General features: G+C 41.7%; 1 protein-coding gene across 5 annotated transcripts in view; it reads right to left on the bottom strand.

Annotated features, from left to right (window-relative positions):
- Window positions 1-4,305: 4,305 nt before the first annotated feature.
- CWF19L2 (CWF19 like cell cycle control factor 2) overlaps window positions 4,306-26,766 on the bottom strand; it is a 133,417-nt gene continuing 110,956 nt past the window's right edge. For 3 of the 5 annotated variants that reach the window (XM_061628682.1, XM_061628686.1, XM_061628687.1), the window contains 4 exons: window positions 16,663-16,818; window positions 15,016-15,096; window positions 7,208-7,309; window positions 4,307-6,557 (listed from right to left, as the gene is read on the bottom strand). In XM_061628682.1, the coding sequence (XP_061484666.1) occupies window positions 6,417-6,557; window positions 7,208-7,309; window positions 15,016-15,096; window positions 16,663-16,818 (480 nt within the window). In that variant the 3' untranslated portion in view covers window positions 4,307-6,416. Of the gene's footprint in view, window positions 6,558-7,207; window positions 7,310-15,015; window positions 15,097-16,662; window positions 16,819-26,766 lie in introns of all 5 variants that reach the window. The other 2 variants (XM_061628683.1, XM_061628684.1) reach the window with 2 other exon arrangements.

Here is a 26,766-nt window from a genome sequence, read left to right as displayed (position 1 = left end):
GAAAACGTAGGTGCCCCGGTCTACCACATTTGTAGCATAATTTCTCTTCACTTTTAGGGTACACAGATCCACTCTGGGGTGTCCTGTGCCCTTCAGATTTTACTGGAGGACTCACTCGCTGTGGTACCACATCCCTTCTGCCAGCATTATATGGTCTGGGTTTAAAATCTCTTGATGTTTTCCCCACCCACCCAGTTCTGTTGGAGGCAAAGTGATCCGCCATCTCTGCGGCCTCCTGCACCGATGTAGGGGAACGGTCTTTGACCAGGAGCCTTATTTCTGGTGGTAACTGATGGTATAATTGATCCAATATCATGAGGTTTTTCACCTCCTCCACAGACTGAGCTTTTGCACTTGTCAGCCATTTCCCAAATATGTCCATCAGTTTTGCCCCCAGCTCCACGAAAGACCTCCCTGTCTGTATCTGGCAGTTTCTGAAAAGCTTTCTAAAATAATCAGGCCCCAGTCTGAATCTTTTAAACACTGCTTCTGTGAATTCAGCATAGGTGACGGGCCTGTCTGAGGGGAAATATTGGTAAACCTCAGCCAATTCCCCTTTGATCAGGTTTGATAAATACTGCATGTATTTATCTTCAGGTAGCCCCCACAACTGAGCTGCCTTTTCAAAGGTTGTGAGATAAATTTGAGGATCTTGACCAGGCTCATAGACAGCAAAGTCCTTTGGAGTAATTTTTATTTTTGCTCCATCTCTGTCTTTCCTTGTCTCATCAGAATGAAACTTCTCTCTTTCAAATTTTAACTTTTCTACTTGTAATTCAGCATCCAACGCTTGTTGCTTCTCCCTCTCCTCAAACCCCATTCTCATTCTCTCAGTTTCCATCTTCCTCTGCTTGTCTTTTTCCTCAGCCTCCCATCTTAACTTCTCTCTCAAATACTCTATATAAGCGGGATTGCTTAAGTATCCTTCTGGGGTCTCTTCTCTGACAGGTTGTTTTTGCTGGGCAGTAGCAAATCCTATAAGTGCTACCCTCAATTCATCTACCCCTTTACCCTCGTGAGGTAAATTGAATGTTATGCACTTCTCCACCAGCTCCCCTGTTTTCATTTTTATATACTCAGCCATGGTGTTTGAGTTCACTCACTCTTTGCCACACACTCTTTGCCAGTCACTCTCACAAATAATCTTGTTTTGCTATTTCTGTTTGCCACACCACTGTTAGGGATTCTCTAGTATTTGTATCTCACTGCTACAGCCAACACCTGTGACGTAGTCTCCTTTGTCACCACGTGTCTTTGGGACTCTCTTTGGTTCGTATCTGGATTCTCTGTTGTTCGTATCCCACCGCTACTGCCACCACCTGTGATGCCCTTCCCTGGCTCTCCCTGTCAGGTTCCTACCTGCGCGTGGCTACTGCCTGTCACTAGGCACCACCAGGGACTCCACCAGTCCGGACTGTCCTTTTTTATTGTTTCTCTCCCCGCTCTAGCACAGATCTCCACAGATCCACCTGCTAGGCAACCACCAGTCACGTCCTAATACTAGTATTCCCAGAGACTCTGAATACTGGTATTGTTATTCTCTTCACCGCTGCCACCATTTGTTACAGTTTCCCTTCAGCCTTGGTCATTACCTTATCCTCCCTTCTGGTCTGTGAAACCCCAGCCAAGGATCAGGCCTTTGGTAAACCAAATTAAGTATTTATTAAAGATAACAAAGCTAACAAGATTAACAAGATTTCTTCTTAAGGCACATAAGCATATGGTTTTACTCAATACTAATCCGAACTCCACCCCCCTCCTTCTCCACTCTCTCCTAGCAAACAACTCTCTAAACCCCACCAAGCAACCCACTCAGTTCACCTCATCCACCACCACCACTTCCCAGATTCCACTGTCTCTCTTCCTTTTATACATTCAGCCATTTTAAACACTCAGCCAATCATCTAGCATTCTACTGCCCATTCACTCCGCCTCCTCTTTCACTCCACTTACCATGTATCTTCTAAACAACCAACACTTACCATATATACATTAATATAGGAACATCACACAGACATCTGCCTTATTCCTCACAGTGCATCCATTTTGCATATTGGGTCTGGACACTGGCAAGTCTCTAGTGGGGAGGGAGGGGCAGGGAGGAACCTCAGGCCCAGGGGCCAAATGCAGCCCCTCCAGGTTTTTTGGGACTCTCCAGAAGCCACACCTTCTCTCACTAGGCCACACCCCTCACTGATAGGGATGGCGAATCTGTGCATTTCAGTTTCGCTCAGTTACTCATTGCTATTCAAGTAAACAATGAGTTGAAGGAAAATAGAATTTACAGGGCATTAAAAAGTAAAGGAAGAAGAAAAAGTTCAAATGAGAAAATTTAAGAACAATGCAAGCCTCTTGCAGTACCTGACCTGTGATGTTATCTGACCAGGAAGTCCTCAAGTACTTCGTGGCAGAAAATAATCTTTTGTTTTGATTTCTAAAAAAGGGAGAGCACCATAAGTCCTTCTCAGAACAAAGGAAGCAAGAAGAAGCACAAGAACTCTCTAGGCTTTGCCAACCTGGTGCCCTCCAGAAGCTTTGGACTACAACTCCGATCATTCCTGATCATGTACCATGCTGGCTGAGTCTGATGGGAGTCGTAGTCCATAGCATCTGGAGGGCACCAGACTTCCCACTGCTGGTATAGAGAAAAGTGGATATAATCCAAGTCAAATGAGCAAAATGTGTTTCCTTCACTTCAATACCTACAAAAATACTGTGGCTGACTTATAACAAAGGGTTACCTGCTGGATAACCCCCCTAAGTATTAAGATCTACTTTTAGCATTTTGGTTGTTTTTTAAAAAAACTGGGAAGGGAGAATATTTGCTTTTCACACACAACTCAGCCTTCAGTTGTACCCAGGGTCAAGGGCTACTTATTCATACAGGTGTCAGATGACAAGCTAACAATCTGTTCAGTACTGTACAAAATATGGTTCCCTTGAGAAATAAAAGATCCAAACAAAAGATCAAAAAGCTCTTGAAAGAACAGTTGAGAAAATGAAAAGCTGGTTGCAGAAAAGTAAAATATAAAGTGCAACCAATATCTCATTATTTTGTTCCCATAAGCCTCCCAAGCTTCCTGCAAAAACACAATGGTGCCAATATTCAAAGAAATGACTTTAGCTTGTATTTTGACAGATTCCAAAAAGTAAACTATTTTCAGCTTTTGCATAAGGGTGGATTTTCAAATTGCAGGCATTGACACCATACACAAGATCTCTCTGGTGCACATAGGATCCAAAGTTTTTTCTTCCAGATTGTTCAGCCACCAAATGTAACAAGAATCATCTTGCTTTGTGTACATGTACAAATCATGTTCGACAAGATATAGTTATATGCCTCACAAACAACTTATTTCTTACATTGTACTGCAAAACCTTGAGAATTACCAGTCTGTATCTGCGCAATTAAGACCAAGAGCCTATCCAGGTAAGGTGCAAATCCACTAAAAGTGGAGGCCACAGCACAGTGGTACAACACATGGCCTTGCATGCAAGTGTTGGATTCAAACATCAGCAGTACCTCCAGTTAAGAAAAAAGATCACCAGAAACTGGATTGAGAAAAACATCTCTTTGCCAGAGAACTCGTGCTGGAGTATACAACACAGGCCTCCTAGTTCTGACTTCAGGCAAGCCAGCTTAATATGTTAATTGAAAGCCTTAAGGTAAGACTTCATGCCATCTCTCAAGGGACCAAGCACGCTGTGTGCAGGAGCTTCTTAGAGCCAACGATTGGGAAGGGAATGAAGTGAAAGATTATATGTCTCTCCTTAGGAGGCTGCAGAAGTAGCAATGAACACTATAACTTTGGGAATATATGTAGCTTCTTTCCCTTGGTGCGTAGAACAACTAATTGCTCAAATGTCTGAAGAGCCGCCTCTTTTTGCCTGACCAGTTTCTGACACTTGCCAATTTTTTTAAAAAATCCCAAATACCCTCAAGGGCAATGTTTCAGCTGTGCATATCCGCTGGAAATTCTGGGCTCTTGACTGGTTAGGGCCAAGCCATTCCCAGTACTGTATAACAAGGGAAGCTTCTGCTTACTTTGACAGGACCTTTGCCCCTTAGTGGCAGTCGGGGACTTCCTAGTATAGTGCATATTATAATATGCTCATAATATAAATACAATTTACTTGCTATTAATCAACAAAGCAAACAAAAACAAGTTATTTGAAAAAGATACTTATTTCCTTTAACCTTGGAAACACACACTGAGCTATCAGAAAGACAGAACTCAGCCAACATATAGTGGGTGAAATTAATATAATTGAATGTTCAACTGTATTTGAGCCCAGATGATCATTTAATGCAGACACAGCCAAGGAGGGAACATTCAGACACCAAAGAAAGCTTACTTTTAGTATTTGGTGAAAAAGCTTTATTTACAAAAACAGTTTATCTATGACAAGGACAAAGATCTTGACATTATCCCATGGTGCATATGGTCAACTGAGAATTTAGGCTTAGAACAGGAAGGAACCTCAAAGGTAATCTCATCCAACTCTTCTGATGCAAGAAATCCATTGCTGCACCATCTCTGATGGTGGCCATCCAGCATCTCCTTAAAAACCTCTATTGATGGAAACCCATAATCTTCCAAGGCAGTCTGTTCTACTCTCAAACAGTTTGCACCATCAGGAAGTTCCTCCAAATGTTGAAATAGCCTTTCTTGTAATTTGACCCCATAGGGTCTGATCCTACCCTTTGGGACAACAGAAAACAAGTTTCTATTATCACATCATTTACGTGACAGCACTTCAAATCTGTGAAGATGTCTATCGTATCACCTCTTAATTGCTTCTTCTCTGGGCTAAACATATCCAATGCTTTCAACATTCCTCATAGGACATGGTTTCCAAGTTCTTCCTCATCTTTATCCTCTAGACATGTTTTTGACTTGTGGGAGATTCATCTTGAAGGCTCCCACTCTTACCAGATAGACTGAAAAAAAGGATGTCTAGTAAACCCTCAGACACTGCTTATCTTCACTTAAGATAGGAGAGGTCTACTCTTCATAGGGTCAGATCCCTGAAACCAACAGCTATGTTGTCTGCTGGGTCACCTGCAGGCTTGGGCTCCAAGACAATAGGTGCTTCCGTATAATCCAGGGGTAGCCGACATGGTGCCCTCCAGGTGGACTCAAGCTTCCATTAGTCTCAGCCAGCATGGTTAATGGTCAGGTATGATTTATGTTGTAGTCAGCAACATCTAGAGGGCACCATGTTGGCTAACCCTAATGTCAACTATTTAAACCCTGGTACTTGGCTCCATGTATCATTCTGCATGAAATAAAAATTTAAAAAATCATTACACAGATGGCTAGTTTAGGGACTGGGCATTTTCAAAGTAGCTGTTCCAATTCTGTGAACCCCAAGAAGCTTGAAGTAGTAGTTTTTGTGCAATGTACACGAATGACAGCTGTAGTGGAATTACCAATGTGCTCTGGCTCACAAGAGTAATTCAGCTTCAGGTAGTGGTGTGACTTCTCCAAGAAATTTCCCCATCCCAGCTTAAATTCTTGTGAACTTTCCTTCAACCCCTCAGATTTGATCAGGCCCTTCTACTGCACAGGAAAGGGAACCTGTTATAGGTAAAACCATAAACAAATCCATATTTTGACACAATCTGTGGAGGCAGTTCCATCAAGAGAACAGGAATAATGAGTGTCTATGTGACAAAAGTATCTTATACTTTGATGTTTGCTTAAATAGTTCCATTTTCTCCTAAGGTTTTCCTCATCCCATTTAAAGCAGTCTATTTGCATGTGTGTTTTCAATTTCCAGTGTCTGAAATCCTATCACACACAGGATTGTGAACCATCTATGTACCTTCCTTGGGATTCCCCCACTCCACCCTGCCATTTGAAATATTAATCCAGTTATTATGCAGAAACTCCCTTACTTTACATAGGACACCATTCATGCTTTACCCTTTCCAAATCTTTACTTTGTAGCCTCTCCGAAGAACTCTCATGTTACTCGCTGGTCCACTTCAGCAGGGGAGTAAATCATATATTTGCTATAAAAAGATATGTCTCAAACCTCCTGCCAAACTCAATTCTTTCTTTTCCTAGTCACTTTCTCTCTTCCTGAGAGAACTGGCATCCCTTCTTCCCAAGACAGTTGAGAAAGGTATTTGCCTAAGTAATCTTTAACGCCTTTTAGCCAGTTTGAGAAATATTTTCTCTCGTTTATGTTTAAATGTCAATAAATCAATTTCTTTTTAAGTGGAAACAGTGTCCCTTGGACAGCATGTCCCAAAGAGCATGATTAAAACAGATTATTATTAAAAGCATTTTTTAAAAATGTACACATTGAACAGGAAATTTAAGGCATTATGAATAAATAAATCAAATTTTATGGATCTTAATGGTCTGTTGGCAGCTACTGCATGTGTCGAAATATTCTCTATATCTTCATTCTTTGTTTTTGGTGAAATCGTATGGTTTCCACATTTGAGCAAAATGCAACACCTTCTTCCTCTGGTCCTCAAAGCTTTCCCGCAGTCCTTTTCTCCAAAGCCTGGGCTCCAAATCCAACATGCCACCTATTATTTCCTTTCAAAGTAGGACAGACAGAGAAGAATATTACTGCTCTTAATTAACCTTGAAAACCCACACCTGTTTGAACAAGGACTGGAAAGTACAATTTGGGAGGGGGGTGCGGGGAGAGAATAATTCTAACATTGCATTTTCAGAACAGGTGACTCACCCACATGAGTATAAGACTGTGCAAACTACTCCCCTTAAGGAGTACTTTGCACTGTGCAAACTACTCCCCTTAAGGAATATGTGGAGCATGAGATTTAAACAGAACAGTCCCATGCCCTGCAAATCTACACATAATAATTCTATTGGGGGGGGGGAAGAAGAAGATTAAGTTATTCCCTAAATCCATTATTGAGTCTTTCTACACACAGTATTGATCCTGCTAAAAAAAAAGTACGTAGCTCTCTACCCTTCAGGCAAACAGTTATTCAACTTATGCATCGAATGGTATGGTCTCAACATCATGCAAAATGGCTAATTACACAACTCAATCCCAGATATAACTAGCATTACTCATCCCCTTGGGAAGTTCTAAAGCACACAGTCATAAAACTGCCATATGTATTCAGTTTTGCTAATATATGTAGGGAGCTTCTCAGTATAGTGCATGCAGGAAGATCTGCACCAGCTCCGTTGAATAATACTGTAGATTTCAATACCTTTCCAAAATAAAAGGGGAACTTGTGTTGATCTTCAATGACATGAGCAAAGCCTCCTTGTAGGCCAAAGTCTACGGAGAAGTAGGGCAAACCTTTTGGAACCTAAACAGGATAGGGCATTAGTTAGTTCATGCAAAGAAACACTGTTGATGCCAGGCCTTCAAAATGCTAAAAACTAATGGCTAGCTTGTTTAGACATATCTTGGAGACTAGGGACAGATAAAGCAAAATGCAACACACTCTCACACAGGCAGGGCTTACAACGCTTCAAAAAGATACTCAGGCTGACTCTCACAATTCCACAATTTTTTGCTTCTTTAATTTCTTATATTTTATTGTGTTACAATTTTAATTACATTGAATTCAAATTGTAATACAACAATATACACAAAATAAAAGCAGCAATAAAAATACAATTAAAAATCACACAGCATCTAGGACAGCACAATTTCTATAACAGACAAAAAAATCATTCAGTGGTCCACTAAGACACTCAGCAACTTTCAAGTGTTCCATGGGGGTAAAAAGATTGGGAATCACTGTTTTAGAGAACACAGCAAAGTACTAGCTCCAAAAAGTTAGACCTTGCTCATGGTTTAGAAAGTCAAAGTCACTTCATACTATTTTCAAATAAGTTTGCCATTTGATAGCAGTACATAACAAATAAGACAGTGAAGGGCAAACACATGTCTGTAAGCCAAGGGAGAGGGACCTTTTTTTAGCTCTGTGGGCCAGCTCTTTATCTGGTACTACCTCTTGGGCTAACCTGGACAGGTGGGCAAGTCAACCCACCTGTCAATTACATGCCATTATTATGGCATCACATGATTGACAGGTGGGTTGCCCTGCCCACCTGTCAAAATCCCAACATTGGAGGTTGAAAAGGGGAGCACAGGAAGGTTTGCAAAGCCCGCCCTGCATTCCCTGTTTCAACTGGTGACACTTACAGGGGGGAAAGCCCTTTGCGACCCTCCCCCCTTCTCCTTTGTACCCTTGAACCCACAAGTGCAAAGGAGAAGGGGGGAAGATCACACAGGGCTTTCAAAATCTCCCTGTGCGCCTCTTTTCGAACTCCTACATTGGAGGTTGAAAGGGGAAGTGCAGGGAGGCTTGCAAAGCCTGCCCTACCCTCCTCCTTTCAAACTATGGCATCAGAGGTTGAAAAGGGAACCTCAGGAAAGCCCTTTGTGATCCCCCTCCCTTCTTGTTGGAGGAGCAAAGGAGAAGAGACATTTGGACTTACCGTGAAATGGTCTTCTCTGTGCACATCAAGATGATATCAGGTGGATAACTAGCTCCACCTAGCGGTTGAAGGCAGAAAGAGTGCTGTTTGATTTTACAGGGTCTTCCCGTTCTACCTGACTACTTGCAACAGTTCTTTGATGACAAGCCAACTAGATGAGTAAATGTACATAGGAGCAACCAAAGAGATCAAAAACAGAACAGAATTCACAATTCTCTGCTAATAAAAGGAAAACAGGATCAATGTTGGCAGCCCAGCACCCCATAGGGAGTGGCCTTAAGATCATCTTGACATGTACAGAGAAGACCATCTCACTGTAAGACCAAATGTCTCTTCTCCTGTTCATGGAAAGATGATCTCAGGTGGGACATACCAAAGCTAACCCACGTAGGGTGGGAAACGAGCTGAGCTATACAATGCTATTGTCCTGGGAGAATGTGCTGTAGCACTCTCCTCCTGAAGGCAGCCTCGGCTGATGCATAAGCATTTATTTTGTAATGTTTGACAAAAGTGTTAAGACTAGCCCGTGTTGCTGCTTTGCAGATTTCCTGAAGAGGAGCACTGAGGGAAAAGACAGCTGACATGGCTACTGCCTGGTGGAATGCGCCACTATTTTGGAAGGTGGAGTCAAATTCAAGGACGTATACACCAGGGCAATACATGCTTTAATCCACCTAGCCAGAGTTGAGGTGGAAAATTTCTTCCCTAATGAAGCTGGGTGAAAAGAAACAAACAGGTTATCTGTTTGGTGGAAAAGCTTTGTTCTAGATAGATAAACTTTTAGGGCCCTCTGCACATCCAGAGAACGCCATGCCTTCTCTGTGGGATGAACCAGGGAAGGGCAAAAAGAAGGTAAGACGAGTTCCTGCTGACAGTGAAAGGTAGAAATCACTTTAGGACAAAAAGAAGGGATAGCACAGAGAATGGCCCTATTCTTATGAAACACACAGCAACGTTTATCGACAGAGTATTCAGCTCAGACATTCTCTAAGCAGAGGTGATAACCACAAGAAACAACTTTAAATGAAAGAAGACAAAGAGAGACTGTACTGAGTGGCTTAAAGGAGTTTTTTTGGAGGGCAGTTAACATCTTGTGTAAGTTCCAAGTTGGATAGTGATGCTGAATAGGCAGAGCAAATATTGTGGCTCCATGCAGAAAACACTTAACGAAAGGATGGGATTCAAGTAGTTTCTTCAAAGATTTTGACAGAATTGCTGACAGGGCTGAAACCTGACGTCTCAAGGTATTGGGTCTGTCCCAAGGACAGAGCATCTTGTAGGAGGCCAAGACGTCACTGAGGCCCGCTTTCCTAGGAACTAGCTTCTTCTTCTGTAACCAAGTGGAAAAACCCTTCCATGTACCCTCATAAATCTGTACAGTGGAGGGATATTGAGAAGCCATCATGGTATCCACCACTGGTGATGGAATGCCATTTCTCAACAAACATCACCTCTCAACTTCCATACATGAAGAGCCAACCACCCTGGATTGGGATGGTGGAGTTGTCCTTGTGACAGATCTTTTCTGAGAGGAATTTCCCAAGGTGGTGCGACTGACAGATCAAGGAGTTCTGAGAACCAGGGTCCCCACGGACAAAATGGAGCTACCAGTAGAACTGTTGCCCTCTCAGATCTTCTGAAGAACCCTGGGAATGACTGAAACTGGAGGAAAGGCAAACAGGCAACCTGTGAGCCATGAAGACATAAGAGCATCTATCTCCTTCACTGTCAGTACCGCATATTGGGAGAAGAACCTTTTTACCTGACAGTTGAGATGAGTGGCAAATAGATCCACTTTGACCCTTCCAAAGTGGGCAGTAATCTCCTGAGAGACTAATGGATCCGGCTTCCATCCTCCTTGATGGTCTTGTTCCTGACTCAGCCAATCTGCTTGTGCATTGTCCTCCCCCTTTCATATATTCTGCCAGGAGTGACTCCAAATGGAGCTCTGTCCACTGGAAGAGTTGTGAGGCTTCCCACTGAAGGTGAACCAGTGCATGCCTCCTTGACGATTCACATGTGCTTTGGTGGTCACATTGTCTGTTTTGACAATCACTGCCCTCAAAAGTCTTGATGTGGCGAAATGCCTCAATGCCACACAAATTGCTCGGAGCTCCAGGAGATTGATGAAGAGTAAAGACTCCTCTATTGACTAGACCCCCTAGACCATCTGTCCCTTGCATATGGCTCCCCAGCCCGTCAGGCTGGCATCTAACATAATGAGTGGCCATGGTGGATCTTGAATAGGAACAGCCTTCTGTAGATTGGGCCCATATATCCACCACAGGAGGGACTGGCAAACCGCCTCCTAAGAGTGTTGCCTGGCGGCTATGTCATTCTAAAATGGTAGCAGTGCCCACTGAAGGGGACAAGAATGGTGTGTTGCCCAGGGGGTAGTTTGAAATGTTGAGACCATCAGACTGAGAGCCACTGCCAGCTGCATGAGGTCTACCCACTGAAGAGTAAGAATGGATAGTATCACTGATGGTATCTTTCTTATTCTATCCTGTGACAATGCTGACTCCTAGTTCTGAGTCTATTGTAGCTCCCAAGTGAACAATGCAATGAGATGGTGATAAGTGGATCTTGGCATGGAAATCCATGTCATGAAATCCATGATCTTTCAGGCAAGCTAGAGTCATGTGCAGATAGTCCCATGGCTTCTGTAGCATTGGGAACCAAATTAAGAGATCATCTAGATAAATGAATCCCTTGCATTCTGAGGTACGCCACCAGGGTAACCACAATCTTTGTGAATACCCTGGGGAGTGGCAAACAACAGACCAAAGGGCATGGCCCTGTACTGGAAGTGGTCCTTCCCCCACAAGTAGTGTCTGTCCTTTAAGTTGATGGAGGTCAGGAAATCCCCGTCTAAGGGCTTCTGATCAACATTAAGGTTTCCATGCAAAATTTGCTGTAAGAGACGACTCGTTCAGACTTTCAGGTTGAATACTGCCCTCTAGGAGCCATCTTCTTTTGAGACTGTAAAAAAGATTGAATAATTTCCAGAAAACTTCTCCCCTAGAACACTGCCTCTATAGGCGCAATTTGCAAAAGATGTATGATGGTCTCCTGAACCCTGGCCCTCCTGTCCGGAGATGTACATAAGGGGGATGGTATGAACCTCAGTGGCAGAGAGGTGAACCCCAGATGAAGTCCATGTTGCAGGGTCTGTAGGACCCATCAATCCAATGAAATCTCCCTCTATCAATGAGAGAACAATTGAAGATTATCTCCCACTGGTGCAGTGCTGGTGTCAGAACTGGTGTTTATTTCCCCACAATTGAGAACCAAATCCAAACTTGTTAGAGAACTGCTGCTGGCCCTTGACAGGATTGCGTTGCCTGTTCCAGAATAGGTGGTTGGACCGATCATCCTTTGCTCTCCCAGACTGTCTGGAGCTTCGAAAGGGCTGAGCAGCTTGGTAGGAATGAAAGGTTCTATGAAAGGATCTTCTATCCTCTCTTTTCCCAGTAGATGGCATTGACTTCTTCTTTTGACTCTAGGACTCCTGCCAGAGCAGCGTCTCTGAACAACTTGCCCCGCACATAGGACTCAGAAGCCAAATTGTAGCTAGCAGTAGGGTCAGCTTCCCAGTGACACAACCACAGGATCCTCCTGGTAAAAAAACACCAATGACCTTGCAGAAAATTGCATGGCATCCATGGCTGCATCTGCTATGAAAGTTACGGCTCAGGAGACTTTTAGTAAAGACTTACAAACTCTAGCCGGGTCCTACTGTGGACCATCCATTAAGCCTTCCAAGCAGAGAAGGGAATACTGAAGGAGCCGCTGCCACCCGGATTGATAAGGCACTAGCATCATGAATTCTTCTGAGACCCTGATCCATTTTGTGCTCCTTGCATCTTTAAGATGAGTGTCCCAAGTCCCTTTGTTTCAAGGACAGATTCAGCAAGCTCACTATAGGGGCATCCATAAGAGGAAATTTTAGTTGATCCATAATGTACTGCTCAAGCATATAGTATTTATTTGCTGCAGGTACTGACTTACTGAATTGCAAGGGAACATCAAACTCGGATTTAATCACATTTGGGAGTAATGAAGCTAGTTTAAGGACCCTTAAACTTGGGTTTTGGGTCTGGACACACTGCAGCTACCCTGGAGGCTAAGGGGGCTGGTGAGTCCTCTGAAGGATTCAGACTCAGTGCTTCCATAGCCAACACAACAGGGGAAGAAAGTGAGCCTCCTGAAAAATCCGGTCAGTGGAGACCTCTTCAGATTCAGAGTCTCCACTCCACTCCTCTTTCTCCAGAACAATTAACTCATTGTCCAGATCTACTATGTGATCTTCTGACAAATAAGCGTGCCTACCCCAGGCAATGGAGTGGGGATCCAGTGATAAACGATTAAGCGGTACCCACACAATGGAAGATGACAGAGTTTGAGCAGGTTGCTGCGACTGTCATGTCCTGGGTAGAGCTGGGACCAATGACCTGGAAAGATTAGTGCACGTTTACTCGTGAGGTAGGGGTAAAGATGTAACCCCCATTAGGATCAGCTTGGTGCTGTTGAGTAGATACGCACATACCAGCTTGCCATTGCTGCAGAGAAGCTCCTTGAGTAGCCCCATAAGGCATGGAAGAGGATGATGACAGGTCCCTAGCTAGGTCTACCAACAGAGTGTCCCTCAGGTGTTCTTTCAGTTGCTGCAGTATCTGTGTCACAAACTGTAACTGTATAGGCTGCTCATAACAGCAGGTAGGGTGACTTTCCAAAGCTGCAGGTGTGGCTGACCAAACAACCCACCCTGCATGTGTAACCTGTGCTGAACGTGCAACCTGCATCTCCTGTAGGAGTGGCTTTGATATGGGCCTATCCTGAAACACCAAAAAGTCCTCAGGAGAAGACCATGTGGAAAAGATGGTTCCTAGGGATAGCTAATCGTCCCCCTCCCTCATCTGACAGAGGTTCCTGGTCTCTCCGAGATCTACGTGTGGTGCTGTGAGAACTTTCTGTTATGGAACCTCCCCCAGTGCCACCTTCTTCAATGCTTCCCTGTTCCTGCCTATTCATCCTTGAGGTGGAATCCAAGTCGGAGGGTCGCAAGGTAATGGAGATTGCGTCCCCTGAAGCCACCATGCCCGCCACTAAAATCGCCTCAGCAACCTCCTGCCTGCTGGTGGAGGGGCGGGCAGGAACTGCCCCTGCTGACGGATTATGCATAATGGCGGCTGCTGCCATTTGACAGGCTGAGGTAATCGGCAATGGTGCTGAAGCCGGATCGGTAGCAGTTTAGATTTCTTGGCGGGAATTGCTGATTTAACAGTTGCCTTCCCCATGGGTGAGGAAACTGGCTCTGCCTGATTTACAGGGGCAAGTGGCAGGCAGTGGGCAGCAGAAGCACTTGGGCACCTGGTGAGACGGAGACGCTGAAGCCGCTCTGGAGATGTGGGGGGCAATGAAGCCGGCTGACAGCACAAGCCCTCAGAGTCAACTGCAAGAAATTGAAGGTGTTTATTCCCCGCAGGAGGGAAAGGAGGACCGGGAATGGTTGTTGTTTTTTAACTAAAGGGAATTACACTGACCAAACACAGGTCAAAACAACACTAAGAACAAGGAAACAGAGAAAGAAACAAATACAGGCCTTCACCAAAGATAAGCAGAGAGCAGAATCAACCATCTTTGCTGAAGGCAAAAAGAGAACTGTTGCAAGTAGTCAGGGTGAGCGGGAAGACACTGCAAAATCAAACAGCACTCTTTCTGCCTTCAACCGCTAGGTGGAATTAGTTACCCACCTGAGATCATCTTTCCATGCACAGGAAAAGCTCGGAGAGGACTGCAAAGAGCTTTCAAAACCTCCTTGCACAGCTCCTTTCCTCTTCCTTATCAGGAGACTTATTTTGGAAGACCTTCAATCAGTTGCCCTGAATACCATGAAATACAAAGAAAACAGGGAGCAAAAGCAAAACAAACAGTAGCTACAACTCCCAGCAGCATATTTGCATGACAGACCATATTCAGCAGCCATCTTTGTGACACGATGCCTGTAGATTTCAGAATGTTGTCCCTAGCCCCCTCATATCACAGCCCTTAAAGAGGACATAAACCATCTTGTTGGTTGAAAAGGAGGCTGCATTAACTCCAAGCAAAAACAACAATTTCTGCAAGACATCCCTATGTAATGGCAAGCCATTCAATGGATATCTATACATGTTTATTCCAAAGTATGTCCTAACGAGTCAATGAGGTGTATACCCTAGCAAGTGCGTTTAGAACTGCAGCCTGCATTTTGGTATCTGAGCTGAAACATTAAAATGGAACCCTCTGCCACAAGAGCTAGTGCCTTGAAAAACTGGCAGGTTTACCTTACTGACACCAGTTTATCCGTGTTAACTTTCAGAACTCCAGCACAAAATCTTTGTACCAGCATCATTGCAAGTATATTTGGTCACTTAATTAAAATCTCACCTGGCCCATAAACAACACTTTCTCCATTTACTCTTCTGAATCTTTTTTTTAAAAAAAACAAGACTTGAGCCAGATTTTAACTGCTCACATGTACAAAATGAGCTTTGCATTATAAGGGACAAGCTTCAATACATACCGACTTACGAATATCTTTTGAAGATATATCAATCAGCTTTTTATTCATGGACCATTCTTCATCGGACTCCATTATAGCTTTCTGAAAAAATATTGCAAAAATATATAAAACACTCCCAGAATGATGCCCTGTGTCATAAAGTAGAACTTCATTTGTAATTTTTAAAAAAGCAGGTAGAAGACTACAATTTCAAGAATGCATATTAATTTTATAATGTAAGACATTAACTTGGTGACATTTTTGCAATTTGCAGAATTCAATTTACATGCATTAATGTATAATGAAGACTGATTTTATACTAATTTTATTCAGTACCTTTCACTTTTTATTTTTATAGCTCCAGAACTGCAGTCTAACTTTATTCTGATACAAATTACCTTGAAATGAGAACTTTCAGTTTACAGAATTAAAAAGGCTACAGGCCTTTAATAGGTCTGAGAATTAATTACGTTCCATTTGCCCTTTTTGTGCGTAAGACAAATCTATGGTAAAGTCTCAAAATGTCACATTTCTGTTGTGATCAATTTTAATTAATTATGACAACTATATTTTAAATCATTACTACTACTACATGCTATTTAAATGGTTCCAAATATAAACTATGTTCCCAAAAGAGACGAACATTCACATAATTTGGAGAGCAAACACTAAGGAACTCCATTTTGATGAGGCACTGGGGGAGGTGTGTTTGTATATTACAGACCACACTCTCTCTCTCTCTACATGTAACGCAATCACAGAAGCTGCCTTACAGAGTCAGATCATTGGCCCATCCATCTCAGAATTGTCTATACTGACTGGCAGCGGCTCTCCAGGATTTCAGACAGGTGTCACTCCCAGAAGATGCAAAGACGGAACCAGGGATCTTTTGCATGCAAAACGTCTGCTTTACCACTAAGCTACATCACTTCCTTTTTCCTCTTCTCTGCCTGCCCCTTCCTGCTCCCCTCACTACAGATCAGGTGAGATCAGATATGTGATTGCTTAGGTTGAGAGTTCACTTTCATTCCTGAAGAGCAAGCAGGAAATGTACAAGGCTGGAGCCCAGCCCCATTGTCTCCATATACTGCAATGAGGGGAAGTTGTGTTCAAAATAGCCCCAATGAAAACAACTTATTCTTAGGGCACACCTGCCTGCTCAGCCACTGGAAAAAAGAATTACACATCAAACCCACACAGTCCATGTAGGCTGGTAACTTCCACCTAAATCCATCCTTGCCTTTTGCTGCCTGTCCACACTGTAAACTGGGAGACCATAGTGGACTATGCAGTCTGCACAGCAGGATTTATATGTCTCAAGGGGGACAATTTTATCTGCTTCCTCCAGAAGCCCACTTCCTGTACTTCCAGCTTTGCTCAAACAGATACTTTAGGAAACTTCAGCTTAGTAGTTTCACTTGGAGAATAAATTAACTTGATGTTTTTTATGGACTCAACTTATGTTTTTGAGCATTGCATGGTTCACTTTAGTTCAGTGTTCTTCAACCTTTGGTCCCCAGATGTTGATGGACTACAACTCCCATCATCCCTGACCACTGACCATGCCATCTAGGGATGATTGGAGTTGTAGTCCAACATCACCTGGGGACACAAGGTTGAACAGTGCTTTAGGTTCAATAAAAAAAGAAAGAAATATTTCATAGATACCTTGAAGTATATGGGAGCCATATCACCCATTTCCTTTGGGAGAGGGACACATTCATATACCATGTGATAGCGCTTCTTTATGCTTAAGTTTGTCTCAAGAAAGACACAGTCCAGCTCGTGCGCTTCAAACATTTTCACTAAAGTTTTTCTGAATACCTGTAAAAAAAAAAAGGGGGTGGGGGAGAGGAGTTAAGATGCATATACTTTTCAATCATAAAGTGTTAAGTAGCTGCAGAATACCTGTAAAAAAAGTGGGGGAGAAAAGAGTCAAGATACATATAGTTTTCAATCACAGGTAACAGCTGGATTAGTGTCATTACTGAGAAGTCTTATGATTTCATACGTTAATGCCATGTTGCATTCAAAGCATAATGAGCTCAGCAATGGAATACAATGAGTAATTTTAAATATTTATACAATGTGCATAATGCCAACAGCAGGTGTCGTCTTATCTGTCAAACGAAAAGCACGCTGATTATTAGAAAATTTGAGGGCACCATAAATGGAGTCAAAACAACAGGAGGTCTCAGAGTTTCATTTCCCCAAAAGTTAATACCTTGTCTTGTATTGACTCCAAATGCCACCATTCCTCTATTCTTCCTTCCAATTACACAATTTATCAAAAAGTGACATTTTCATCAGGCATGATTGACCTTTAAGTCAGATACTAATATTTCCTTAAAGAAAAGCAATCTTGGATCTTTAATCTCCATAGTGCAGAAGTTTACCTGACCTGTTACTGTAACAGACTTGACCTGTGCTTATACTCACTCATTCTCCTCTATAGGATGGAATGTCACAACTGATTATGAAGTAGATCAGTTTCTATCTTGAGTGGTGACTAGAAGCTGGCTTTTGAAAAAATAAACAGATAAGGCAGAAATACAGTCTAGATTTCCAATAAATGAGAGATGATTTTAGTATCCAAACTTGAAATGTTGTGATGATATCCAACAAGAGGAAGCAGGTGCTAAGAACTTCTTTCAAATTGAGCTCATATATATATGTGTTGGAAACCACAAGTCAGACATACCTGAAATCACTGACTATTTGTGTTAGACCAGTGGTCCCAAAAATTTTTTCCCCATGGACCACTTGAAAATTGCTCATGGTCTTTGTGCATGATTTTTCTGTCTGTTACAGCAACTGTAATGTGCTGTGCTACATGCTGTATTATTTTCAAGTGCATTTTTATTTTTGTTTCTGATATTCTACTCTAGTGTATCTGCATTCCACAGAATTCAAATTGTAATACAATTAAATACTATTTAAGAGATTAAAGAAGCAATACAAATACAATTAAAAATCAACATGAATATTTAATGTGGACATGCCAGAGACCACCTGAATGAAGCTCACAGACCACTGGTGATCCATGGACCGCAGCCTGGGAATGCCTGTGTTACACCCATATTTCATAATGACATTTCATTTGGCAACCCTTAATCCTCATTACTCTCATAAGGTTAGGACATGGGTCACACTAGAAGTGTGCTGGCAGCACTGGCTGCCCATTAGCTACCGGGCTAAGTTCAAGGTTCTAGTTTTGGTGTACAAAGCGCTATATAACTTGGGACCAGGATAGCTGAAAGACCGTCTTACCCCTTATATACCCAGTCGATCACTGCGATCTGTAGGTGAGGACCTCCTGTAGCTACCATCTTATTAGGAGGTCCGTTCTACACAACATAGGAAGCAGACCTTTAGTGTAGTGGCACCTACCCTTTGGAATTCCCTCCCCTTAAATATTAGACAGGCACCATCTCTGTTACCTTTTTGGCACCTACTGAAGACCTTCCTCTTTCAACAAGCCTTTTACGCAGAGACCTTATCCCAGTCTATGTCTGTGTTGGAATTACTTTGTAAGATGTTTTTAAAGCTTTTTTAAAAAAAAGATGTTTTAAAAGATGTTTTGTTTTGGCATGTTTTTAAAGATATTTTATTTTAATATATTTTAAAGTCTGTTTTTATGATGTTGTATAGTGTTTTTGTTTGCCACTCTGGGCTCCTACTGGGAGGAAGGGTGGGACAGAAATTTAATAAATAAACTAACAAATAAATAAAAGTCAACTCCTATGTAATTTTTTTTTAATCCCATGGTTTTAACATTTTTTGTCATTCTAAACATGCATGGAAAGCATAGCAAATGAATGCTATGCATTTATCACAGAACAAAACCATGCACAAAAATGCACACACCCAACCTTACAAAATAAATATGTTCTTATTTCCCAAACACATCAAAGGTCTTGCCTAATTCACACTTTTGACAACGGCTGCCTAATTGCTGAAGGTTAAACTGCTCTCTGCCTGAAAAGTATAAATACATGAATGCTACCTTATACCAAGCTACTCTGACTGGTAGAAGCTCTCCAGGGCCTCAAGGAGGGATCTTTCTTATCACCTGCTTCTGCCACAATGGGAAACCTGATGCCCTCCAGATATTGTTTATTATTTACAGCGCCTTTCAAAAGTAATCAGACCCCTGACCAATACTCTCACTGAATTACAGATGGTACATTGTAATTTCATTCTGTATGATATTTTATCTTGAAACACTGAAACTCAAAATCAATTATTGTAAGGTGACATTGGTTTTATGTTGGGAAATGATTGTAAGAAATATAAAAAACTGAAACATCTTGCTTGCATAAGTATTCAAACCCAACACATTAATATTTCGTAGAGCCACCTTTCGCTGCGTCTTTGGGGGTAGGTATGTACCAGCTTTGCACACAGTGTCAGAGGGATTTTGGCCCACTCTTCTTGGCAGATTCGCTCCAGGTTGATTGGACGCCACTTGTGGACCACAATTTTCAAGAGCGCCACACATTCTCAATGGAACTGAGATCAGGACTTTGACTAGGCCATTGTAGGGCATTCACCTTTTTGTTCTTGAGCCACTCCAGTGTTGCTTTGACTTGTGCTTGGGATAACTGTCCTGCTGAAAAGTGATTTTCCTCCCAAGCTTCAGTTTTTTAGTGGACTGAAGCAGGTTCTCTTGCAGTATTTCCCTGTTTTTTGCTCCATCCATGCTTCCTTCAATTTTAACAAGATGCCCAGTCCCTGCTGATGAGGAACATCCCCACAGCATGATGCTGCCACCATCATATTTCACCATAAGGATAGTGTGTCTTGAGGCATGGGCACTGTTAGGTTTGCACCACACATAGTGCTTTGAGTTTTGACCAAAAAGCTCTATCTTGGTCTCATCTGACCACAAAACCTTTTCCTACACCGCAGCTGGGGCACTCTCATGATTTCTGGCAAACTCCAGACGTGCTTTCAGATGGTACTTTTTGAGTAACGGCTTCTTTCTTGCCACCCTCCCATACAGGCCAGTGTTATGCAGAGCTCTTGATATGGTTGACTGGTGTACCATTATTCCACTCCCAGCCACTGAACTCTGTGACTCCTTCAAAGTGATTGTTGGCCTCTCTGTGGCTTCTCTCACAAGTCTCCTTCTTGTTTGAGCACTGAGTTTTGAGGGTCGGCCTTTTCTTGGCAGTGCGTGGGTGGTGTGATGCAGCTTCCATTTCCTGATTATTGATCCAACTATGCTCACTGGGATATCCAAACACTTGAATATTAGTTTGTCCCCTTTTCCTAATCTATGCATTTGTATTACCTTATCTCTCACTTCTGTAGAATGCTCTTGGGTCTTCATTTTCCTTCGGATCCACAACCTGACCAATGATCCTTCAACAGTGGAGTTTTTATCCTGACACTGTGACAGCAACTTTAATGGTTCACAGGTGGAGGCCAATGGTGAGGTAATTCTGTCCTTGATAGGGCAATTTCTTTCATCTGTGTCAATTGGGTGCTTCCACAGCACAGGGGTTGAATACTTAGGCAAGCAACATGTTTGTTTTTTATGTTTCTTACAAACATTTCCCAACATAAAACCAATGTCACCTTACAATAATTGATTCTGAGTTTCAGTGTTTCAAAATGTACTATCATACAGAACAAAATTGGGGGGAAATTACCATTTATAATTCAGTAATATGAGAACATTGGTCAGGGGTCTGATTACTTTTGCAAGGCACTGTATATTCTGCTTAACACCATAGTCTTTCAAGCAGCATACAACCTCAAATTAACTTGCTCAAGCACCCAAGCAGCTCTCATCTGGGAAACAACCAGTCCTGGGACTACTAGCACACTAAGCATGGGCATAGAATAAGACAACCCACCATATCATAACACCATTCAAAAAATCCCAGCAAAGCTAATGAAACAGGGTGGTACCCTTGTCCTCATCACAACTGTGAGGAGGCGACACCAAAGGTTCTAGCTCGCCAGCAGTGGCCCACGGCACTGCTGGTCTTATAGTCCTTGGGCTTGCCAGGATCACCCACACAGCTCTTAGAGCTGCCTCCTCTAAGCTACAGATGTTTGGAGTCAGTGACTCAGCAGCAAAGAACTGCTCCCCAAGACCTGCAAACAGCTGCAAAAGACACAGGTGCAGGAGGTTATAAAAATTATAAAAGCTTCTCCCCTTGGCAGTAGCAATCAATGAGGCAGTGGAGGGCACCTGACACCCATGTGGCTGCTGCTTCCCAAGAGAGAGAGGGAGGCAAGACAATGGGAGATCCACTAAGCGCTTTCGTCCCATTGACTGCTACTGCTTATCCTCATTACTGAGAGATATCAGCATCCTCTCTGTGATGCTATCAACCCCAGTCAGCAGGGCCAGTAGTCAGGGATGATGGGAACTGGAGTCCAATAACATCTGAAGGGATATAGATTCCCCATCCCTGGCCTAAGATAATTCAATTCTCTTTTAAGCAAAACTGTAATCACATTTACATGTACACAGTTTATCTAGGAAAAATTCTGGGGGAATGAGTTCTGTGATGCAGGAATGGGGAACCTGTGGCCCTCCAGACATTGTCAGATTACAATTTTATCAGCCCCAACATGCATGGCCAATGGTCAGAGGTGCTGGAAGCTGGAGTCAATAACATGCCACCCTGGGCTTTCCTTCAGGAGGAAGGGCAGGATATACATTCAATAAATAATAAACATCTGGAGGGCTAAAAGTTCCTCATCCCTGCACTACCTTGTTCTTTTAACTGGAGATGCCAGGGACTGAACCTGGAACCTTCTGCATGGAAGAGTGTTCTACCACTGAACTATGTCTTTCTCTCTTGTAAGGCCAAAAGTCCGACAGGAAGTAGAGTAGAACAGTTACCCAAATACCCTCATGTAGCATCAGAAACCACTATGGCCCATGGGAGAACAAGGTCTTCAGTGGTGCAGCAATACTATCTCATGGTCATCTGCTAGCAGAAAAGTTGTGTTTCTGACACTTGATACTCCAGTAAAACAGCACACAAGTTATTTTCAGGGCTAAGCTTTCACATTATCATTTAAAGGGTAGCGCTGAAGAGCTGAAAGCCATGCTCAGCCATCAGAGGTTCTAACTCCTAGCAGCCACAGGGTAAAGTTATGGAAACATTCTTTTTTTTTTCCAATTAATTTTTATTCAAATTTTCAAAACCAAAACAATACAAAAAGAAAAAACACAAATCAATAACTAATACAATAAAAAAAGAAAAAAATATATAAAAATATTGACTTCCGATTTGTCGTAGTTCAGCTATAGATCTATAATATATAACAAGCCTGTCTCTTAATAGGTTATAAAATCACCTTCCTCCAGCGGTTATCTTAATTGGTTACAAATCTCATTAACATCATATCATTTTATTCTTCCACAAAAAGTCAAAGAAAAGTTTCCAATCCTTGAGATATATGTCCATCAATTTTTTTTCTAGATAAACATGTCAATTAATCCAACTCATCAAGTCTACTAAGTCCAGTAATTTCAAATCGCTCTTCTTCCATTATCCGTACTGGTTCCATCTTCCATCTTTACGCACCCAATAATCTTGCTGTCATAGTCATATAATAAGAGTCTGATAGGAATTTCCTTTATCACAGATATTTTCTTGCCATCAATTCCGAACGTATCACTGAAGTACTGTTGCAAAGCCGCATCTCTGTTCCTCTTTTTTACATGATACACTAGCACATCTCTTGAAGATTTTTCCATTGACACAAAACAGGGATTAATTCTGTTAACTTTCTCCATTTCAAGTTCCATCAAATCCTTCCAGTCCAGGAATTTTTTTGAACCGATAATATCTTTATCTCCAATCTCTTCAATTCCTTCAGGGACAGCGCTGAGTTCCAAACCGTAATATTTGTCTCCAGGATCCATCACAGCCAGGAAATCCAAATCTTTTTCCATGTCCATATTTAATCCAATCTCCATAGTTTGAACCTTGCCTTTAATTTCTCTTTCATCCTTTTTTGGTTTTCCAGATCTATCTTTATTCTCCTTTCTCATAGAATCCTGAATTTCTTTCAGCTCCTGTCTCATTTCGTCAAATTCAATTCTCAACGCTTGACTATTATTTCTCAGTTCTTGTTTTATTGACTTAATCCCATTCATTATTTTCTGAAACATGTCTAAAGATAAAGTCCCTTCTTGTACATCCATGATCTTCTTAATTGTCATTCTTAAAACCAAAGGAACAAAACTCCTTCAATTTTCAATGTCCCAAGCAAAGAGCAGTTTATTTCTTTATCCAGTTACAAAGGAGTTAATCTTTCAAACCAACTGGCGTCACACTCTAGACAGCCCTTATCTCTTATATGCCCAGAAGTGCAAAAACAGCTTTAGTTCACAGCGTCCAAATAACTAGTAGCAGAAGGAATGAGCAGATTCGTCAAAAAAAAATGTAGACCAGAAAAAATAGTCCCAGACATATATTACACAAAAGTCTTATAAAACAAAAAGATTTTTCTTTTCTCTTCCAATCAGAAACCCCTCATCCGTTGTAATCTTTATAATGCTATTTTCCATGTCAGCTTTTTGCAATAAAAAAAAGATAGGCTATTTTTATTTTCTTCCCCCTTAGTTCCGTGAGTAAAAGAGAAGGAAAGTTTTGACTCACCCAGGTTTTCTTAATTGCTGGTTCTTTGACAAATCTCTTTAGCTGTATAGATAAGAAAGTAATAAGCGTAGACAGGAGAATGCTTGCCTGTTAGTCCGTTTTTCTTTAAAGAAAAAAAAACGGGTCACTTATTCAGCTGAGCCAGCTAGAAATCCTCAATCCGTCCGAGCTGCTGGAAGACCTTCTTTCACAGACAATTCTGACGAATTCCAGTCTCCAACAATCACAACAAAGCTGTGTGGGAAATCTCACGTTTCTTCCTTATCCGGAAGAAATTATCCCCAGTCAAAAAAGACCCTTCTGACTGGATTTAAAACTGAAAAAGTTTCATCCAAGACGGGAGCCCGTCTCAGAGGCTGCACAGGTGGAGGGATCCTCCTGGGAAGTCCCTGTTATGTAAACATTCTCAAGACCAGAATGGTGTTCACCAACTATCTTAAAACAATAGCAGAGGGAACGGGCAAAGTTTACAGGTCTCTGCAAAATTCATTTAGGTAATATCTGAAGGAAGGGCATATGACATCTCCATCTCTGACTTTTACAGTTTACACTACTCCCCAAAAAAGCACATCTGCCCCAGGATTGCTCCAAAGCAGCCAACCAAAGACTGTGAAGGCAGGCTAAGGGCTGTCAACCAAAAACACTGGCACCAGGATGTCCGAGAAGCAATGACATTTAAATGCAAATTAAACTGAAACAACCTCCTGGCCAGCATTTTCAAGAATCATACCCCAGTAAGCAGAACGATTCATTATCCTGTTCTAGCTGCTGAGACTAAGCATTAATTCAACAGCTGACACATTAGTGCCTGTCACTTCCACTAATACCCATTCTATCAATGGTAGCTGGGAGATTTTCAAGGCAAATTAAATGGAGAAATGCTCTCTTGCCACTATCGCTGCAGTTACTAGGGCAATTTAAAGAACTTAAAGAAGGATGTAGATCAGTGGCAGAGCACATGCTTTGAATGCACAAGGTCTTTATTCAATTCCTGGCATCTCCAGCGAGGGCTGGAAGACACACCTATCTGAAACTCTGGAGAGCCCCTGCCACTCAATGGTAGACAACACTGAACTAAATGGACCAATAGTCTTACTCAGAATAAAGCAACATCCTCTGCTGTTATTCCTAATCTTCTGAGCATTTCATACGCAACCTAAATTTGCTTTTAAAATTACAGTTGGCCTAAATGGCATTTCCCAGCACTTTGCAATAACTTTTGCTACACATTTTTTTAAATGGAAGCACCATATCTTGACTAACTGTTATGAACTGAAGATGCCAAGAAGCCCCAGTTCGTTTTCACAACCAGGTAAGAAGCCCTCAGCAGGATTGCTGCTGTGATCTTCAGTTTTTCTTAAATGCATCTGGAGACCAGCATGCTTGTGCTAAGTATGGTGCATGAAAATGCTAAGCAAAACTCCTCTCATTTTAAACAGTCAATTGAGCTCATGTCAAAATAGAAGATACTGCAATGAGTTTTAGATACTAGTCTGCTGCAGTGCATGCCTAACGCATGCTACAGGAGTCATTCCATTACTTCATTCAATAATCCCTTGAGTTTCAATGGAATTACATCATTGCCTATATCCATAGAATTCTAATGAAAAGAAAATATGCAATACTCCTGAGAGACAGAGTTAATGGGAAAAATATGTGCTTTCAGTTTCTGACTCTATTTATTGTCACTGGATTTAGAGTTAGCTAAATTTACTATAAAACAGAAAATTAAAAAATGGTCTTAAGAACATAAGAAGAGCCTGTTGGATAAGACCAAAAGCCCTGCTACAAAGGCATAGATGCCTATGGAAAACCCACAAGCAGAACATGAGTACATACTACCTCCAATGCTGGATGCATCTGATATGGCATGCATTATACTGGATGCAATCCAGCCTGTTCGCCATTGACAACCTTATCCTCCATGAATGTGTCTAATTCCCTTGTAAAGCCATTTAAGATTTATGAGAGCTACAGGAGTAAGCCTGCAGGACATATGGTCCATGGTTCGCCTCTAAATGCTATATGCCTTTATTTTTTATCAATACCTAAGATAGCTCTTCTTTATTTATTGGCCAGTGTCAATTAATGTTTTATCTTCCAAGTATCTGGATGGCAGATTTTCTAGGGCTCTTTAAAAAAAAGAGCAAGTGTTGTTATTGCAGATTTATCAGGGGGTCTAAAATATATTAGAAAATCCTTTTATAAGACTGTTTCTAGGTTGGTCTTTAGAAATCTTCTTGAGGATTTCTGGCAGAACAAACATCTTTATCAGATGGCAAAGTTTTTGAAATGGTATATCTCCAAGACCTGTTATGGTTGCCAATTCTTAGCTTGTCATTTTATTTTGATGGATTTTATTGAGGTTGTGATTCTGTATATTTGGTTGGATGTCTACAATATACTACTTATTTTATAGAAGGTGACAGTTCCCAAATACACTTTCCAATATAACCAGACTAATTTAAATCTATCAGAGAACATAATGGATTCCTACCATTTCTTAGGATGGGCTTGCTGGATAGCATTCATGCAATTCAGAAAAATAAATAAAACTTAGCTTCAAGGAGGTCTCTGCCTGTGTTAAGGACAACAAGTCTAGGCTTGCGATCAACAACGCTACTGTTAAGATTTACTGACTGACTGACTGACTACAGGATATGACAGGAATATTGAGGGAGACTTAAACATAATGCCTGATATTATTTTATTTATTTATTATCTGATTTCTATCCCGCCCTTCCTCCCAGTAGGAGCCCAGGGCAGCATTAGGGACTGCTTGTTTTCTATATAGTACCTTAGCCCAAACTGGGTAAATGAAGATATGCACTACCATGCTCAGAGACAGAAAGTGGAAATAGTTCCTGTATGACAAGTTCCTTGACATATCAGAAGGGAAAGACTTTATTTGAGCATGCAAGAGATTTAGTTAATAGAACACAAATTTAAAAGAGCTCTGAATTTTCTCAGTGATTATAAAAGCTCTGTTTGACTTCTACTTATTTAGTGGGTCCATAATTAACCAAGCTACTCTGAAGATATGCTCTTTGCAGAATGGAGGTATCTTCTGTTTTGCAGAATTTCCCAGGCATATTTAATTACATTTTCCTATTCTATAAAAAACCTCTCTCATTTC

This window comes from Rhineura floridana, chromosome 5 (genome assembly GCF_030035675.1).
Source record: "Rhineura floridana isolate rRhiFlo1 chromosome 5, rRhiFlo1.hap2, whole genome shotgun sequence".
In the NCBI taxonomy this organism is placed as follows: Eukaryota; Metazoa; Chordata; class Lepidosauria; order Squamata; family Rhineuridae; genus Rhineura; species Rhineura floridana.
The sequence above is the reverse complement of the archived record's forward strand: the minus strand, read 5'-3'. Positions and strand labels throughout refer to the sequence as shown.